This window comes from Primulina eburnea, chromosome 3 (assembly GCF_022965805.1).
Source record: "Primulina eburnea isolate SZY01 chromosome 3, ASM2296580v1, whole genome shotgun sequence".
Lineage (NCBI taxonomy): Eukaryota > Viridiplantae > Streptophyta > Magnoliopsida > Lamiales > Gesneriaceae > Primulina > Primulina eburnea.
Window position 1 is genome coordinate 11559769 of NC_133103.1, and position 19580 is coordinate 11579348.

General features: G+C 35.8%; 3 protein-coding genes and 1 pseudogene across 6 annotated transcripts; 2 read left to right on the forward strand and 2 right to left on the reverse strand.

Annotated features, from left to right (window-relative positions):
* The first annotated feature begins 1170 nt into the window (after positions 1–1170).
* Positions 1171–4781, forward strand: LOC140826391 (uridylate kinase PUMPKIN, chloroplastic). The gene is made up of 7 exons (XM_073188656.1): positions 1171–1510; positions 2539–2692; positions 2772–2825; positions 3086–3177; positions 3616–3842; positions 4062–4238; positions 4456–4781. Exons 1-7 carry the CDS (start codon positions 1344–1346, stop codon positions 4563–4565), a joined length of 981 nt encoding a protein of 326 aa, XP_073044757.1. The 5' UTR covers positions 1171–1343; the 3' UTR covers positions 4566–4781.
* A 1517-nt stretch (positions 4782–6298) lies between these two features.
* On the reverse strand, positions 6299–8906 carry LOC140826390 (uncharacterized; annotated as a pseudogene).
* Positions 8907–9550: 644 nt separating this feature from the next.
* LOC140826394 (protein trichome berefringence-like 7) lies at positions 9551–12495 on the forward strand. The gene is made up of 4 exons (XM_073188660.1): positions 9551–10944; positions 11226–11384; positions 11469–11775; positions 12347–12495. The coding sequence occupies exons 1-4, from the start codon at positions 10145–10147 to the stop codon at positions 12362–12364; spliced, it is 1284 nt and encodes a 427-aa protein (XP_073044761.1). The 5' UTR covers positions 9551–10144; the 3' UTR covers positions 12365–12495.
* A 603-nt stretch (positions 12496–13098) lies between these two features.
* On the reverse strand, positions 13099–19139 carry LOC140826392 (O-fucosyltransferase 38). Of its 4 annotated transcripts, none has more exons than XM_073188658.1 (11): positions 18867–19139; positions 17636–17711; positions 17452–17519; positions 16938–17026; positions 16565–16742; positions 16181–16309; positions 15791–15927; positions 14926–15139; positions 14632–14816; positions 14136–14228; positions 13099–13387 (listed from the first exon to the last, which is right to left on the reverse strand). In XM_073188658.1, exons 1-11 carry the CDS (start codon positions 19065–19067, stop codon positions 13255–13257), a joined length of 1503 nt encoding a protein of 500 aa, XP_073044759.1. In that variant the 5' UTR covers positions 19068–19139; the 3' UTR covers positions 13099–13254. The 4 variants fall into 4 exon arrangements, 3 of the variants coding, with proteins under 3 accessions (XP_073044759.1, XP_073044758.1, XP_073044760.1); XM_073188657.1 differs by having other exon boundaries at positions 17636–17714; XR_012116812.1 differs by having other exon boundaries at positions 13138–13387; positions 14589–14816; positions 17636–17714.
* Between the last annotated feature and the right edge of the window lie 441 nt (positions 19140–19580).

The following is a 19580-nucleotide window of genomic DNA, read 5'->3' on the forward strand; positions in this document are numbered from 1 at the left end:
AAAAACTAGCCGATAGTGTTGCAGTCTTGCAGAATCTTCCATAATTTTATTATTTATTTTTAAAAAAAGAATGTCTATCGTACATATAAATATACGACTTCTAATTGTAAATTTTCTAATATACCATTGTTCATTTAAATTTGAAAATTAAATCAATAAATTTTTTAATTTTTTTATAATTTATTATTCATCTTAAATGACTTTGGACATTAATGTATATTGAATTTATCAATTATCAATATTTTTTTCTACTAAAATCGGTTACTAAAATGAGTGGATTTATTCATGGTTGCTAATGAATATTTAATATTTCTACCTTATATTTTCTTTTATTTTACATATAAATACATAGTTTTTATAACAAGTTGATTTTTAAATATGAACTAATAAGCATCATACATGTTATTGATATTGAAATATGTTACAAATTATTTGTAAGAATATTTTTTTAACGTAAAATTATTCCGTGATTGTGGTTTTGCGTTAATTTCCTCATATTAATTTTTTAATAAATTCTTTTTAATTGTTGTTTTGTTACTTGTATCTCCCATTGAGCGGGGTGGAAAACCTGGTGGTACCATAACAGATGTAAGTTCCTTTAATTTTTAAAATATAACTCATAAAATTCAATAACAAATATTATTTCAGTGCTTATCTATCATTTTAAACAACCATATGATTTTCGAATTTTTCATTATCTTTTTCATCTTTTTATTTTATTTTCCTGCTTTTTTCTTCAATAAATTCAACAATCATATCATCATATCTAATTTTCATGTTTCTTTTTCGTGTTTGGAAGAGTTTTTATTAAATCTATTTGATGTATGCATGATTTTTCTTATGATTTTTATTTTATAACGTATTTAAGTTCATCACCAACGTGCAACGTACATGCGCTACCAGTCTTTTTAAACATATAGGTCTCCATTTTAAACATATAGGTCTCCATTTTCGTTTTTTTTTCTGCAACATACATTTTATAGGATAACGATTTTTGATGAAGTAGGAAAGTTTTAGTGGGCTCATAAAAAAAATATGATAACAATAAAAATTAAATTTTTTTTTTTTATTGAAAATAAAGAAGACGGCTATAATACATAAGTTACAGAAACCTACTGGCAATTAAATGACAAAATTAATTTTGAGTTTCCATCAATCTTTTTTGTCTTTATATTTTTCATGAACCTCCGTTTCATCCAAGATATTCAACTAGCCTTTGTTATCAGGGGGCAAAAAAACCAAAACTGAAGTAGAAAAACACAAAAGGCGGCAGAAAAGCAATCACAGTCCACAGATAGCTGAAGAATTGAAATCAGGGTTACTCTTTTCTTGTGTTCTGAATAATGGCTCTTTCAAACTCCTTTTGCCGTCCCATTACCTCTTCGGCGCCACTCTGTTTTTCGAGGCCTAAGGCCCCAGTGTTTGTGGGATTTCAGAGCTCTTGCTATCATACAGTTATCAAATGCTGCTCTTCTGAAAAGAGTCCCAACTCAGACCCTGTGAATTTCAGGTATTCTCGTCCTTCATTGCTGTATCTTTTCTAGCTAATATTTCTCTCTCGTGTTTGCTTTTGTTGGTGAATTAGTGTACTCAATTGCGAGTGGTTTGGTGGGTTGTTTGTAAATTGTTGAATGGTGCTTGGGTGTTTCTTGGAATTGTGTTTCTGTATCGCAGGTGCTGAGTCTTCGTGATAGTGAGTTGTTATATATGTTAGAATGCTTTGTTCCCCAAACAATTGAATAGTTGTATGTTATTGGAGAAGCAAACCGAATTCTGATCGTGAAGAAACATTCCCCACATACTTTTAAAAATATCTGACTTGGGAACTCTCAATCATTAATTTTTTTCTCAGTATAAAATATTTTTTTCGATTATGTCTTTAAAATTGTTGTTCAGAATAAAATATATTGTGGGACATTGAATTTGAATGGCTTGCTTTGCACTCTGAGAAGAGGGACCTTAGCTAGTGGAAGCAATGTATATGTTGTGGAATAGCTCGTGTCCCCTACCAAGTCATGTCTCACCCGATTTCAGTTCAATGTGCTGTTTTCACGACAATGTACCTTACTTTACCGTCATGTAAAATAATTCTTGAAAATGGCGCTCTGTTTTTTGTTTACATTCTAAATTAAAGAGGCAGATGGTCCCCTCCAGAATGTCTCATGTCTAACATATGGTGTATGACTACGTCCAGCCATTTACAAAATGACAGATACACCAATGTTTCATTCTTATTTTGCTTTAGCGATGGTTCTTAAAGTGAAAGTCAAATCGACTCGAGGTTTCATGATTTGTGTGACAGGACATTCCCTTGGCCTTGGGCAATGCCCTTTCCCTCGATCATTCGTTGTCAGATATGACATGCATATTTATTCTGGAAATTTTTAGTCATATTTCAAATTTTATGTACGGATAATTTCTTCTATTATGTTTTTTTTTTGGGTATTGGCTCTCTTCAGTTTGTTCATTATCACAATGTAGGTATATAAATGAAAATTATTTTCCTTCCGATTTGTTCACATCCTTCTTTTTTCACAGGCAAAAACAATTATCTTCAATGTCTATGCCTCCTTTTGGTGTAACGATGGATGATAGTAGCTCATCCAAACCATTATACAAATGGCAACGGGTGTTGCTTAAAGTAAGCGGGGAGGCACTTGCAGGCGATCAAACACAAACTATAGATCCAAAGGTTGGAATACTGTTGCAGATATAATTTAGCGTTTATTAGTGTACATCCTCTATGCTTGTAAAAAAATATACTTTTACAGATCACTATGGCCATTGCAAAGGAAGTTGCATCTGTTACTCGGCTTGGGATTGAGGTATCTTTTATCATTACACTCTCTGAAAGGGAAGAAAAATTTTTTTGTGACATAGCTGCTAGATAATGCAGCTAGAAATGCTTTCCTTATTGTCATTTAAGGCTAATTTTGCATTTGTCAGTTCTCTTCACGCAATGAACTATATAGGTAACTGCAACGTGGTTTGAGTACGTTGCAGTTACCATCATATTCTAGCTAAGACATGGGTTTAAATTGCTCCTTTTCCGCACAGTACTGACTTGTATACAGAAATTCTTCAGGTGGCAATTGTGGTTGGCGGAGGAAATATCTTCCGGGGAGCCTCTTGGGCAGGGAGCAGTGGTCTTGATCGCTCATCTGCAGATTATATTGGGTAATTTCTTGTTGTTACGTTGCTACATTTTGAACAAAATTTAATGTGATAGTTTTGATTGTGCAATACATTATGCTTTTCAGAAGTATTCACTTTTACCCATCTCAATTAATGTGTCCTCTAGTTTCTTGTTCACACGTTAAAATTTAGTTTGATAATAGTTATTAATATTCGATCTTTGAAATACTTCGTAACATTTAATGTTTTTTAGAACTCATCAAAAACCTAAATTACTATCATGGGTTAGCCAACTCAAAGAAAAAAGGTTCCAAATTTAGCTATACAAATTGGCGTGTAGCTGAACTTTTTAGTTGTGTATCTTATCGAACTGGTCTTTACAGATTAGGATGGTTTATTGTAACAATTATGTTTTAGCTTTACAGATTAGGATGGTTTATTGTAATATGATGGTTTAGCATTTCTTGTTTTGATGTTTAGGATGTTAGCAACTGTCATGAACGCGATCTTTTTGCAATCAACGATGGAGAGCATGGGCATCCCAACAAGAGTTCAGACTGCATTTCGCATGTCAGAAGTCGCTGAGCCATACATTAGAAGAAGAGCTGTTCGCCATTTAGAGAAAGGAAGAGTTGTAATTTTTGCAGCTGGAACTGGGAATCCCTTCTTCACAACCGATACTGCTGCAGCACTTCGGTGTGCAGAGAGTGAGTCCATTTCTTTGACTTAGATTCTTATACTAATATGCTATTTATCACATGTTACAAAACCATAAATCCCTCTTAGTATTCCTTCGCGTTGTGTAAATATTCAAGTGCCATCAATTTTCTTTGTATAGTTAATAATTCGTTTCTTCCTTGTATAAAATTTCATAGTATAAATGGGACATCGGAAACTAATGTTGAATTTCTGAATAATATGTGTAGTTAATGCGGAAGTGGTGCTGAAAGCTACCAATGTGGATGGAGTTTATGACGATGATCCGAGGTGTAATCAAAATGCACGACTACTTGATAACTTAACCTACCAAGATGTAACTTCAAAGGAACTGTCTGTAATGGACATGACTGCCATTACTTTGTGCCAAGAAAACAACATTCCTGGTAAGCCTTGAACCTCTCATGAACATCATATGTGGATTCAATTGTTTTAACTCCACTCCCTACATTCCCCGAAACAGTAAAGGAAAGTAATATTGTGCTATTGCCTTTGATACTCTGTGTGTGTATATATATATATATATTATTAGTAGGCAAACCATGTCATTTTCTTGATTCTTTGTACTTTCTTAGAAAATGGTTTTTGGTCTCTCTGATGCAGTTGTAGTGTTTAACCTCAACAAATCGGGCAACATATCGAAAGCCATTAGGGGAGAGAAGGTGGGCACATTCATTGGAGGGACTCAGAGTACAACACCAGCGAGGACTTGAAAGCATCAATTCTTGTATTCTAGGGTTTCTTTTTAATAGTTTACATTGGAGGATAAAACTTCAATCTTCTCATATAAATAGTAGCTGGGTTGCATAGTGTTTTCTTTTCTTATGCTTTTTTTTTTTTAAGTCGAGGAGTTGTGAGGTTTTGGGATTCTCATGGATTACATTTTGTACCAGGGTCTTCATTGTAGATATTATTACAAATTCAAATGCTGTGCACCTACCGATCGTATTTCGACATTATACGATAAAATAACTTTTATTCCAACAATATAGAGCACAGTACAAAATTTGGCAACCGACAAAGTTGCAGACAAATACTTTTCTAATAAAACTCCTGGCACTGAAAGCCTGGGTAGTGTTCTATGTACTTGCAATTAAATTCTTGACAGCTGTGAGCTGAGGCCCTGAATAAATCTTTGTCAACTCTCCCTCATTTCTGATGGTAACCCATCTGATAATACATCTTGATAACTTCTAAAGCTTCTGCATATAAAGCATTTTGTTCTCAATCTACTTTCAAAACAAGTAAAACGGGCTGCAATTTACTGTCCAGCAACTTTTTTCTTCTACCGGCTAGCAAATGTCAAAGTCAAATCTCAAATATGCAGTTTATGGTAATTGTAGACAATTGTGAAATTCCTCACCTGAAAGGAAACATTGGATACTTATCTGCGTGCAAGGTGATGTTCCAAATGAATCAACACAATCACCTGGGGGTGGTGGTGGCTTTTTTAAGCTGGCCAAAGTCGGAGAAAAAGGCTTTGTATTTCAGTTATCAAGGAATCCATTCACCTTCGAAGTTCTTCCCACCCAAAAACATTCTTCGTTTCATTATCTGCACAGATAAGGTAAGATGGGCTTTAGAGTCGAATCTCAGAAAAAATGGCTAACCGGAAATGCTCCATTTCACAGCACATTGGTGCATTGCTGTCTAGGCAGTTCAAAAGCCTTTGATCCATCATCCGTGTGCGCTCTCTCGAACCACGAAGGAGGACGAGAAACTCTTTGGGATTTTAAGTAGCATTATCAGCTAGTTGCATTAATCTGTATACGTAAAATCTCCAGCTTTGTGGCCCAAATACATGCAACTCCCCTCCCATCTGATGTCAAATCTGTGAAAAGAATAGCCGCAGTTTCAAACAATTATAAAGCAAAAATCTAATTCCAAATAATACAATAGCTAGCCACAACTGCATAACTAGGGCCTGCAAACGAACCGAACATGTTCGCGAGTTTTTCGAGCCGGCTCGATAAATATTCGATTCGTATTCGAACTTATCGAATTTGAGCCGAACTCGAAAACATTCGAACTTTTTTTCGAGTCGAACTCGAGCCCAAATTATTTTGTTCGATAGCTCGCGAATAGTTCGCGAGCCTTAATATTTTATTAATATAATATAATATATATATATATATATATATATACATTTCGAATATTTCGAGCATTTCGAGCTTTCAAACCTTAATATCCGAGCAATAATTCGAATAGTTCACGAATATATTCGAATATTTCGAGCCGAACTCGAACTCGAACTCGAACTTCATTTCGAGCCGAGCTCGAGCCCAAATATTTGAAATTATCGAACTTCGAATCGAGCTCGAACTCGAATATACCTATTTCGAGCCGAATTCGAGCCTGACTTTTTTACTATTATTCGGCTCGATTCGGTTCGTTTGCACCCCTATGCATAACGATGCTGAGTATTCTACCAGAGAGCGAGGCAGATTCAATGTCGGAACTGTACTTTCTTCACTCATACAATACCATTATACAACGTTGACATGGTACGACTATCTGGCTCTGCTACCTTGGATGACATCTCATGTAACAGGGTTAAGGCCTTGCCCATACGCCCCTGCTTATAATACCTAGATAAGAGGGCCGTGTATGTGACAGTACCAGGTTGTAAACCATGTTCAATCATCTCATTGAACAGGGAAAGAGCACGCTGAAGGTTGTCAGATTTGCATCCACTGTCGATTAAAGCTGTGTAGCAAATGACATCGGGCTTCAATACCATCTCCTTCATTTCAGACCAGAAGGTTGAAGCTGTCAGTTTCTTGTTATTGATTCCTTCATTTTCTGCTTGAGACCAAACCCTTTTCAAATTTACTTTCGAATGTCTGTCAAACATGACAGTATAAGTGATTGTGTCAGGGCTATTGCCCCTTCCCTTCATATCATTGAAGAGATCAAGGGCTTCTCGTAGGTAATTCACCTGACAATATCCATTCAACATTATGGTGTACATTATTATACATCGGGAGACAATCCTTTTCTGGCCATATAATCAAATGCCCATCTATTTTCATATTTCCAGCACAGCATAGAGAAGATCTGAGAGTTCTATACATTTTCTTGCTAGGACCATCGACAGAAGAAATATTATCTCAAACAGCTTGATAGCTCGGTCACATTCTCCATCCAAACAGAGGCTGCTAAGAAGTTTTAAACAAGAACTCTTTTTTTCCAGAAATCCTCGCATGATCAATCTGGAAAAAAACTTCGAAAGCTGTTGTCGCCATGCTCGATTCACAGTACCCATTGATCATATAAGTATAATGTTTGAGACTCTTTTCTAAATTACTGAAGTACTTTTCAGCTTCCTTGACTTTTCCTCCAATGCACAAGCCTTCAATTATCATGTTATGCATCACAGTGCTTGGAGTCAAACCTAGTCCTTTCATGGTATCCAAAAGGAAATGCACCTCTTTCGATAGACCCTTTCGAGACAATCCACATGCAAGAACATCATAAGTATAAAATCGGGTTTCAATCCAGTTTGTTCATTTCCTCTAATAAGCTTATCGCAACAAAATCATTCCACAGAGACAATAGCCAATTACCAAGGAAATGCACAAAGATGTAATGCACTACATCTGGAATTAACTTCTTTCTTTTCATCTCATCAAACAATTCCATCGCCTCCTCTATTTTACCTATCTCGCAACACTGTGTCAAGAAAAATACCCGATCTCATGAAGTTAAAGAACTGGTCTACCGCCTCATGCGACGTACCCTCAGGCACAAACACTGAAGAATCGAAGCAACTATGAAATGATTAGTTTTGGCACCCTTTGTCACCATCTCATTATGTAAAGTTAAAGCAGTAACTATGTTACCTGAAGGACAAAACCACTGGATCAACGGACTATAACTAAACTCTTTAGGAACTAGCCCTTGTTCTTCCATGTCAACTAAGAGAATCTCTGCATCTCCGAGCTTCTTTTCTTTAACAAACCCTCGAATCACAGAAATATAAGCGTGTTCATCAATTTAAAAACATTTAGCTCTCCAAGAACGTAAGATCGCATAGCCCCACTCAGACATCCCATGCATACAAAGCCCTTCAATATAAGTTGCATAAATAAAGCATCAGGTGCTACTCCCTCCATCTCCACAAATATATCAACGGCTTCTTCAAGACCACCCTTTCGACAATATGCCTTGATGACAATCCCATATATATACACATTCGACCTCAGCTCAAGTGTCTTCAACTGCTTAAACAGAGCAATGGCTATATCCACCTTCCCACGCTTTATCATCCCATTCATCAAATTATTATACAAACACAAACGTGGCTCGACACCGCTTCTTTTCATTTCACAAATGGTATCAATGGCCTCGTCGAACATGCCTAAATTAACATAACCCTTAACTAAGGCATCGAAAGCGCGAACAAGTGAACATGGACCCTCGGCCTGAATCACCCCCACTATTGCCTCCATCAACTCCGACACCTTGAAATCACCATGCATCTTTTCAAATTTTATTGCTTCTAACATCAAAGAATTCAACTTCCTATCCAAGCCCCCAAAAACAGAGAATATCAATAACTGCCAAGTAAGTTTCAACAGTGTGCTGAAACCCCACTTCCTTGAGTTGCTTAAGAAAAGATAACGCAGAAATGGGTTTCCTTCGCATCCCTTAAGAATCTCAACGACCTTAAACAGATTCAACTGCCCGGAATGGTTACCACTTGCCGACGCTATCACTGATTACAACAGCACCATTCGTCAAGATGGAATTCAGATCCTCTGAACCAGAGTCCGAAACGTAAGGAGTGAAATGTGGAAGCGATGGAACAGATTGGAGTCCCATGAATTGGACGCTGCCAAAGACCTTTATGCGGATAAGAGCAGACCTGATCACAGAAACAAACATTGAAAAAATCACTCAAACATCTATGAATTTCTTGAGAACTTTTTAGCATCCCTGCATCCTTTCTCCATTCCCGCCACCCAGCTCCGGCGGATAGTAGGTTTGAAGTGGCGAGCTACACACAGTATGCAGCTTCAGCAATCTTTTATTCCCATGCCTAATTATGGGTATAATTTATTTATATACCCTTGCAAATTGGATTTACTGGAGGAAATAGAAAATAAAAAAATTGCAGTCAGAAATTCATTATTCCACCAAGATTTTTTTTAGAAGTATCCCATAATCTAAAATTATATCGACAATTTTTAATTATATTTTTCTGCTAAAAATGTAAATAAATACAATAAGGCAAAAATTTGTGTGAGACGGTTTCACGGGTCGAATTTGTGAGACGGATCTCTTATTGGATCATCCATGAAAAAGTATAAATTTTTATGCTAAGAGTATTAATTTTTATTGTGAATATGGGTAGGGTTGACCCGTCTCACAGATTAATATCCGTGAGACGGTCTCACGTAAGACTCACTCATACAATAAATAATCTCTTTCAGTACATATAATTTTGTATACAAGTTATTTCATCAAAATTATTTTTTCCCCAAAAAATAATTTGTGGAAATTTGATTTTTAGTGGGATAATGTTTCTTGAAAGAAATTAATAAAAATCTTTTTTTTTAGGAATTTCTTGAACTTATGTTAGTTAATCATTAACAAATATTGGCGTATTATTTTTTTAAAAAATAATTTAGGATTGAATTGATAAAATAAAAATAAATCATTAATATATTAATATAACTTTGGTGGCGCAAAATGGTATGACGAGTAAAGTAAAAGGTTAGAATCAAGAAACTTTCAATAGTTCAAGGGGTAATTAAAGCAAAACGTAGGCTAAGTGCCGGGATCCACGTAATGCTCGGCAATACCGGAACCATTGTTGTTTGTTCAAACATCGTTCCAACTCCCTCGATCTCAACTGTTCCATCTCGCCTTCCCATTACTTATTATTCATTTTTTGGCATAAGATTCTATCCGGGCTTTTTTGTTGCTGGATTGAGTCGAAATTCGTGGAAAAAGCTTATTTTTTAAGAATTCTTGGATGCCCGTTTCATTTTGTGTATTTCTGTATGAAGGTGTCATCCAGTGAGGTTCAGGGTTCGATTTATAGGGACTTTTATGGACAAAGTTGATAAAGATGTAATGAACTTTTTATCATTTTAGTTTGGTGTACAGCTAAATTAGGTGTGATTGTGACTGAATGGTAGGTGTACTGATTGGTTGTCTGGTTTATTTCTGGTTTGGGTGCTTTATTAGAGATGGTTCTTTTTGTTTAAAGAGATAATTTTTGTTCATTTGGTTTCCTGTTTTAGAAGATCTTGTTTTTAAAGTGCGGAGGTGCAGTTTGTTATCAATGGAAAGAATGAGTAGTTTTAATAGAAGTGTTTCCTTTAAACAAAGGACTGCTAATATTGGAAGTCCAAGATTTAGTAGAAAGAGTCGGATGTCACCTCTATTTCATGCTCTGATTATAATGGGATGGTTGGTTTCCTTCTTCTTGGCTGTGGGCTGTGGATACATGTATGTTCTGCCAAATCTTACGCATTCATTTCATGTTCCGGAGGATAGATTTATGAATTTCAGTGGTTCCGATAATACGTGTGATGTATTTGATGGAAATTGGGTTCTGGATCATGGTTACCCATTGTACAATGCTTCAGAATGTCCTTTTGTAGAGCAAGGATTCAATTGTCTAGCTAATGGTCGGATGGATGAAGATTATCTGAAATGGAGGTGGAAACCAAAGAATTGTGATATTCCAAGAGTTAATGTGCAGGTTATTTTGGAAAAGCTACGAAATAAAAGAGTTGTTTTTGTTGGTGATTCAATGAGTAGAACACAGTGGGAATCTTTGATATGTTTTTTAATGACCGGCTTGGAAGATAAGGAGAGTGCTTATGAAGTTAACGGGAGCAAAATAACAAAGCAAATTAGATTCTTGGGTGTAAGGTTCAGTTCCTTTAATTTCACCGTTGAGTTTTACAGATCGGTTTTCCTTGTACAACATAACTGGGCGCCTAAACATGCACCAAAGAGAGTTAGATCAACCCTTAAGTTGGACAAGTTGGATAGTATCAGTAAGGAATGGATTGATTCAGATGTTCTGATTTTCAATTCGGGTCAGTGGTGGGTCCCGGGAAAGCTTGTTGGGACGTAAGTTACCTCCTCGATCATAAATAAATTTTAGATTTATTTGTCTATTCATTTCATTGAGCCTTTATAAGATATATCAGCTGTGTCGTGATTGAACTAATGTGCACGATCTGAGTGCAAGTAGGCAATCATTTTTCCAACTATTTGACGATTTATGTTTGATATCTTCTATGTCATGCATATGATTTTTGAACAATTAACTAATCATGTAATCCAGAACCACCACTATTGGTTCCTCTGTTCTCTTAATGTATATTAAGTCTTGAATTCTGTATTTACAGGGGTTGCTATTTCCAGTTTGGTAAGACTTTAAAGCTTGGAATGCCAATTGTTGGTGCTTACAAAACTGCCTTGCAAACTTGGGCATCTTGGGTTGATAAAATGATTAATCCAAAAAGAACCCGAGTTTTCTTTCGAACATTTGAGCCATCTCACTGGAGGTACCTATTGCTAAACAATTCTTATATTGGTTTTCCATGTTGGGCCGATTTATCTTATCAAATGGCAGTCTGTTTCTGCTTCAGGAATGTGACTTTGCGGCTATGCAATGTGACTAAGTTGCCGCTTTTAGAAGTCACGAAAGACAGTGCAAATCCATTTTCAAGTATGGTACTTGAAGTGGTGAAAAATATGGCCGTTCCTGTTACTGTTATTCACGTAACTCCAATGTCATCTTTTCGAAGCGATGCACATGTTGGGAATTGGGGTGACATGCCTTCTTTATCTGACTGTAGCCACTGGTGTCTACCTGGAGTACCTGATATGTGGAACGAGATAGTCCTTTCCTATTTGCTCGGTATCTTTGAACAAGATTTTGAGTGCGAGAATTCGGTAAGTTAATGGCCTTGACGCTTTTGTAGAAACTTGGAGTAATGACTTTATATTGTGCTTTTTCATGCTTGACTGCTTAATGACCAAAAAGACGAGTACCGATAAAAAAAGACGAGGGAGTGGACCACCTTTAACAATTTGAAAGTTTATGAGTAATTTTTCTAGAACTATAAAATTTGCCCCCTCAAAATCCATCTAGTTATCCGTGTTGCTTTCCTCTCCCAGATTTATGCAAGACCCTTTTATGCTATTGGATCCATTGATTACAGTTTGATAAGGTCGATTACACGTTGGTGCATTGAGCCATTGATTACATATCTATCGTGTAGGTCACACATGGTCCTACATCGCATCTATCGCATGTAATTCTGCAAGTCACGCATGGTTTTGTGTAGGTGTATACTACGTGTTGGAGAATATGAAAAACAGATTATACCTTGATTCTATTCGTGAAACAAGTCTTTATAATGCGATGTTTTTGAGCCCATGGAAATGGCCCTAGTTTCTTTGATGTACTGATGATATCTATAACTGAAGGCGTTATCATTAAGCTTGCATTCTTTGTTTGCAGCTTCAGAACTGTGGGTAAATTCCTTGGTCATCAATTCCTTATAACCGACTACAGGAACTAGTTCGCTAAGTTAGCGAGCAAAGTTGGAACATGTACACGAGTTACTAAACACAAGGTAAACCATAGAATAGCTTGTCAAAGAAGTTTGGTACTTAATTTTTTCATTCTTTGTACCAGAAACACACCCAAAAAACAGAGAGATCGCGCATCAATTTTTGTCGTTCCCACGTCATTTTTTCATTGCTGTTGTGATATTTGTATGCAAAAGTCTGAATAATTTTTTCCATTCTCGAGTCCATCAATTTACGAAGCGTCATTCCTTTATTCTTTGGAAAGGGTCACGTATCACTATACCCTTGACACCAATGAGATTCAAGACTCAAGTTCTTTATAATCTTTTAGTTGTCGTTTGTTTGACTGTCATTTGTAACACATTGGTCCGAATAATCTGTGCTGTATCGAAGAAAGTACTTCCTATACAACAAATACTGTTGGATGGATCAAAGCAATCATGGGTTTCACATAAAATACATGCGCGACTCCTATATAGAATGCTGCTTGTTGACATAGACTACTAGTCTGGTATGTGATTGCGAATGGCGTACATTACAACGAAAAATTATTTCATAAAAATAAATCACAGCGCATCAACGCATTATGGTTACAACAACTTACTAGCTTTATTTCACAACTAATAACTAGAAAGAATTATACGATGAACATGATAGTTCACAAGTTAGAATGAACCCAAAATACGATGAACATGATAGTTCACAAGTTAGAATGAACCCAAAATCACAGTGCTAAAATTTTTGAAAAGGCCGAAAAACAAATTTTGGAATAGCTGATGCTCATTTTGATCACCCATTTTTACTTTTTCTTGATGAAGAGGGTACAACTTTTGCATTTCACCTGCCTGCATCTTCTGAGTTACATATGCATTCAGGGAGCGGGTTTTGGTAGAAGGATTCCTCCAGCCTGAGTCGTGCTCGGCCCTTGATTCCTGGAGGAGCTCCTTCTCTTCTTCTAGGTGCGCCGTACCTGAAAGTCCATAATTGTAAAAGTTCGTAGTATAGTTAATCTATGTGGCATAATTATAAATCAGCTTGCCAAGGTAGAGGTGCAAGCGCTTCAACCTGCTCGTTGAAAGCGCGGTTCCTTCCTCTGACTCGAGTATTCATTATTATATTTTTATATATATTTTTCTTTTCAATTAATTTAAATTGCTCTTTTGCTCTTCACTCTGGAAAAAAAATTGGCCATTTGACAACTAATGTTGTGAAGACCAGAGGCCAATGCAGCAGTTTCATTAGCCGACCTCTTGAATTATTTCTATCGCAACAACTCCATCGACACTTGAAAAAGCTTTCAGCTTGTAGAGAGTGAGTAACCTTATTTCCTACAAGTAAGAGATCGACTTCAAAAGGCTACTTCAGCGAGATTGAGCTCAAGTAGAACACCACTTGAGCTTGCCTACACTTGTTTACAACCCAGTAAGTGGTGATCAGTAAACGAACCTAATTTGAACCTAAAAGTCAATCTTTCAGAATTACTTTTTTCCCCCTAAAGATGCTGTGTAGGATCACAATCGGGTTCAAATGTACCCCGCAACATTTCTTACATCTTTTCGGAAGAAACCTAATTCAACATAATAGGGGCAAAACATCTGAGAAGAATAGGATTGAGATGAACGTAATCCACCAACGCAGGAAAAGAAGCTAAGTATGCGCTGAAATATATCTGCCAATGAGGTGAACAAGAAATATAAAGTTGCGTATACATCTCTTACCTATTCTGATGAAGTTTCTTCACAAGACGGGACAAAGACGATAATCCGAGCTTTCCATCTTCTAGTTTATCAAATAATTCAACTAGACCTTTCCTGCACATAATGTACAGAGTATCATAGGACATAATAAAGAAACTCAGAAAAGTTTTATGCACTATTGTACTTGTAACAATAATGGACCATATTAAAAATATCGAATATCATAATGTACAAACGAATGATAAGATTTCATTTGGATGCCTAAAAATCTAAATTATAAGGTAAAAGAAATATAGATATTCTTCTAATAGCAATCCTAGCAGTAGGCTTTGTCATGGTAAATTATGGGTTTGAGAATATTGACTTTCTACATTTGGAGTATAATCACCAATATTACATTACTAGACATCTGTTTCTGTTTGCTTCTTTAAGGTTAGTGGAACTATTTAGTAACATTATATAAAAATTATTTACCTGAAAATATAAACAAGATATTGTTGCTGCTAGTACTTTATACCTGTCTGGAGTGATTGTTTTTCTATGCCCTATGTATCGACGATGACCTTCAACAGTTCTCGCCATGTTACCCGAATGAGATGGAATAAAAACATCACTTTCTATACTAATGATGTAATCAAGTGCTGCACTTTGTGAGGCGTGATTAGAAAATGTTTTCAGTTCTTCCTGGGTTGCAAGCATTTCCTGTCATGATTGAGAAATTTAGCCAGATAGCTTCTGAGAACTATATTTTGAAAGAGGAAAAAAAAGCATATATTTCCCGGTCAAATACAAAATTCCCAACAAAAGCAACCTTGAATACTATGTTTGGAAATAGAGATTTGAGCTCTGAAAGGTGAGCGTCGCCACCATAAACTTCACCAGCAGCAATATATATCAATGTAGATGGAGGGTAACCAAGAGCTTGAAGAAATACGCCAACCTCCTTGGGAGTTAAAGGGCAGAAACCACCAATTCTCTGTTCGGTTGAGTTAATATTCTTAATCTTCCAATGATTCATATTTTCCCTAACAAGACCAAAAATTAGAGAATGTAAGATGAGGAAAATACACGAGGTTAACGGTGTTTAGTAGGCAAATATGTATAGAAGAGACAGCTCACCAAATGCCCTCATTGTAAATCACGAATTTGTTTACTCAGTTTTAGCAATAAAACCAAGTAATTAACTAAACAGGAGGATTCAAATACTTATAGCTGTGTAACCTTAAGATTAAGCATGTTCTAAACAGTATGTCATGGAACAATTATCTCCCCATTCAAATAAATTATTCAATATCAAACAACTATTTTAATTGAACATGTTTGAAATGAAACAAAACCAATTTACAGAGAATCAAAACCAAGAAAAGCCCTCTTAATAGGATAGCTTGTACTTCCAGAATAATTTTCTTATTTTTTTGATCATTCACAAGAATATATTTCTTAACCTAAACCATATTTAGGTTATGATGATTTCCAAATTGCTCCAGTACATCATCAGTCAACCCAGCACAGGGACCCGTGGATCGTCACCAGTCAGAACACCAAAAAAGAGAACTCCAATCCGCAGATACCAACAACAGTGATAATGAAGTTGGCTACGAGATTTTAGACAAACCTAAGTCATTCAAAATTCATATGGGCACATCAACACGTAAAAAACATAGAAAGCTTTTCACCTCATCACTCTGAGCTCCTTGGATTCTGTATCAGTAAGACCATAAGTACAGCCAGTAAAAGATAGCATATCTTTCTCATATCTCAGATGCAGCGCAATGTATCTTTTTGCACGGAATCTCAGCCGCTCCACTAGCTTCTGTGGTGTCACCGTCATTTAAGCTCAGAACCTAATATAACATGAATCCCCATAGGATACTTCTTAAATATATCACCAAAAACACGTGAATTCATGGATATCGTACTCGTAATTCTACTTACGAACCCATTTTTTAGGTATTTGAATTTCTCAAGAACCTCGAGAAATTTTGACAACCTCGGAGTGATTCTAGTGTGAAATATCAAAATAGTAATTCAGACAAGGGAATGGAAACTAGAATCATGGTTCTGACCTTTCCAAGTCTCTCAATGGAAGGAGCAAAACGGAGAGCATGATATAGAGCGCGACATCTCAATCTCTGAATGTCTAGAGGCAGGTCGTTGTTTGCAAGCCTAGAGTCTGATTTTGCCACATGAATTATCTACAAATAAGACTGAAAAAGTCAATCCAGAATGAAATTTGAATTTCACACGCAAATGATTATAGCACATCCATCCACATCTATTAATGGCATTCCAGATATTTTAATCTTGAGTAATTGATTCCTCAAAATTTTTTTAACAATGCACATGAAAGAAACAATACCTAACAGCTGTAATATGAGATAACTATTTGTGCTTCTATTTTGTGTGAATATTTTGGAGGTCAAGTAACAAACGGATGATGAAAAACTTGCCTGATAGTCCTTCCAGAGTTGTCTCATTTCCTCATAGTAACTCCCACCAGACCATGAAGTGAAGTGCTTCCTAGCTCGAGGAACTGATTCTAATTCCTTAGGAAGTTCCTTCACAATCACCACATCTTGTTGTAATGTATTGACAAAATGGAGTTCATCAAATACATCAGAGAATGTACTGCACACAAATGCATCCCATTTAGTGTCAGAGACATACAAACTCATATAATATTGTTGTATAAACAGTATTTCAACAAAAATCCCCGAAGTTAAAAACTTACGCCAACAATGAAGAGACCTTTACAAATTTATTACAATATTAATGCAAAGACGACTTGATATGCAGCAGAAGCATTGCAGTAAAATAATGTACCTTGAATCCTGCCAGAATGAACGCTTGTCTAATTGAGGAATCACAAGTGTAGCATTCATTATGCGTGCCACAGCCACCATATCAGCTATCTACATGTAAAACATCCATGGAACAAATTATAAGAAAATGGGCATTTATCAAATTGTTGATCATAATAACAGTATCAGTTCTAAAGAATAAATGAAATTACATCATCTTTAGTCTTTTCTTTTAATCGGACAAAGGAATAGATTTAAAATGGCTAGAGTTGCATGTTTTTTTTTGCTTTTGTCACTTTTGTTTCCGCATTGTAGTATTTACCAAAATAATATAACTAAATGATTCAAAATGATGTACCCTCAACACTAGCAGAATATCTGGATATACTACATAGAAATCCAGGCAACAGAACCAATTTGAAATATGCCTTTTGCTAAATACATAGCATGTTCAAAAGTGAGAATTAACTTTAACTTTAAAACAAATCAATCTATCCACACAAACAACAGAATAGTGGATGGAAAAAAATGCTTACCCCAGTGCGCATTTGATTTAGCCCGCCATTGCTCCTCACTGTTATATAGTGATTCCCAACTGAGGTTGCTGTGGGGGACCGGGCATTCAAGACAAAATAAATGAATTTGGAATAAATGGAAGTACAGATAACATTAATCATAGGACTTCGAGGAACATAAATATGTTAGATAAGAGGACAGAACCTTTATATTTACTGGTAGGTTTAGAACATGGTCTTAAACGGTGATTACGAGGAGCTTCCCATAGTTTATCATCTTTCTGCTGCAGAGTAAATCAAAATAACCTCGTCACTAAGAATTAGAACAGTTTTAAGGCATTGTGGTTGGCCCTCTAGATTAAAAAAAAAATCGTTTTTGAACAATCAAAGTGCTTGCTACTTAACATTTACGAAATATGTTCATAATGTAAAAGTTCAATACTTCGGTTGATTCCATCCTACATGTAGGGGCACTACCCCATGATAGAATCAAGGGCTCAAATTTAGCCACACATACATGGGGTCCACTAATTTTTTTTAAATCACATATGTGTTTAAATCTTGTTCATTCGAACCATGTGGGGCAGTGCATCGAACCTACCCAATACTTCCACAGGCCTTCGATAATGTTCCACTTAATTTACTTTTTACCTGTTCAGTTATTAGTTTCTAGCCCTATGATAAGAGTGATAATCAAATCACAGAACGAGCTAGAAAGTGAGATCTGCCTCAATGGGCAATGGGAAATAATTAGTCCAAATATTCATTCATAGAAAAAATAAAAAATGTGGCCGTAGAACCGAGCGAGAACATGGACATTTTTATGAAAATCAACACAAGACTATTTTAGTAACCATGATGCCATTAACAATGAAAACACCTGCAGAAATCGTATGTTTTGTTATGGGGTGTTTTGTAACCTTAACTACATGGTGATAATTTAAGCAGCATATAATTTTTGATAATTAGCCTTGGAGCCCGCCTTCGGTCCTCTGTAATTCCCCCCATAAATTTGTGCAGTTTTCTTGCTAATATGTATAAAAAGATTCACCCACGACAGAATTATGAACTGCAGCTACGTTCAAGCTTTCTCTGACAAATTTCCGATCTTTGAAGTTTCATACCCACAACCATGGCAGAACACGATTTTCAGACAGAAAATTAGTCCGACAACACTCTCCCGGTTACTATTACCCGTTGAACACCAGCAACTGAATCTATGAACTCAGTAATAATGTGGACGATATACTATAGTTGGTGAAAAAAAAGTTCTCCATTGTAGATACCGATAACTTTTAAATCATATATAACGCCAAGTCAAAAGTTCCCAAATTCACTTATTCAACCAAGAAAACAAGCAACATCCCAAATTTACATATTTATCGAAAACAAGCAAAAATTTAATCATCATACGAATAAAAGCACCAAAACCAAACCTGCCCGGATTTGGACTTCTCAACTCTAAGAAGGGGAATACTCTTTTCATCTTCTTCCAGTATATCTTTGCTGTATATGATGAAAATGGAGATGGAAAGAACAAATAAAAGCATCACGTACAACACAACTGATAAAAACGATGAATTTCTGTTTCTTGATGAAAATAGGTTCCTCTGATATGATCCTCTATTGTTAACCATCTTTTCACTAATCGCGGATCTGCTGCAATTGCGATTCTTGAAAGCTCATGTGGGGGAGGCGAAGGGGAAATTCTCAATTTAACTCCCACAAGTTCACATAATTTCATTAAGTCCCTCTGGTTTTGCATATTTATCAATTGATTTCCTTGCTATTTTGATTATCAAGTTTTTTAGGATTAATTACATCTTGATTAACAAAAAATACTCAACTATATTTAAATATTATATACGTCTCCCTATTTCTGAAAAATAACAAATAAATTTTATACCTTTTAATATTATATACATCCTTCGTATTTGTATTTTTCTTACTTCCAACCCCTAAAAATATAAGTTAAATACAAAATTAATAGGGTGTTTGTAATTTCAAAAGTTATTAGATTTATTATTTCATTTTGACAAACCATGTAACATTTAAATGTATTTGAATTTTGTTATGATTACGATAGGAGTATGTCTCTTGTGAGACGGTGTCACGAATCTTTATCTGTGAGACGGGTCAACTCTACCAAT

Excerpts from the sequence above, each read along its gene's own strand:
- LOC140826394 (XM_073188660.1), top strand. The coding sequence starts at position 10,145 with ATGGAAAGAATGAGTAGTTTTAATAGAAGTGTTTCCTTTAAACAAAGG. Across the intron at positions 10,945-11,225 it reads CCGGGAAAGCTTGTTGGGAC|GGGTTGCTATTTCCAGTTTG; the intron begins GTAAGTTACCTC and ends CTGTATTTACAG. Across the intron at positions 11,385-11,468 it reads TTTGAGCCATCTCACTGGAG|GAATGTGACTTTGCGGCTAT; the intron begins GTACCTATTGCT and ends TTTCTGCTTCAG.
- LOC140826392 (XM_073188657.1), bottom strand. The coding sequence starts at position 19,067 with ATGGTTAACAATAGAGGATCATATCAGAGGAACCTATTTTCATCAAGA. Across the intron at positions 14,817-14,925 it reads TTCCAAACATAGTATTCAAG|GAAATGCTTGCAACCCAGGA; the intron begins GTTGCTTTTGTT and ends CAATCATGACAG. Across the intron at positions 13,388-14,135 it reads AAGAAACTTCATCAGAATAG|GTACGGCGCACCTAGAAGAA; the intron begins GTAAGAGATGTA and ends ATGGACTTTCAG.
- LOC140826391 (XM_073188656.1), top strand. The coding sequence starts at position 1,344 with ATGGCTCTTTCAAACTCCTTTTGCCGTCCCATTACCTCTTCGGCGCCA. Across the intron at positions 2,693-2,771 it reads CACAAACTATAGATCCAAAG|ATCACTATGGCCATTGCAAA; the intron begins GTTGGAATACTG and ends ATACTTTTACAG. Across the intron at positions 3,843-4,061 it reads AGCACTTCGGTGTGCAGAGA|TTAATGCGGAAGTGGTGCTG; the intron begins GTGAGTCCATTT and ends TAATATGTGTAG.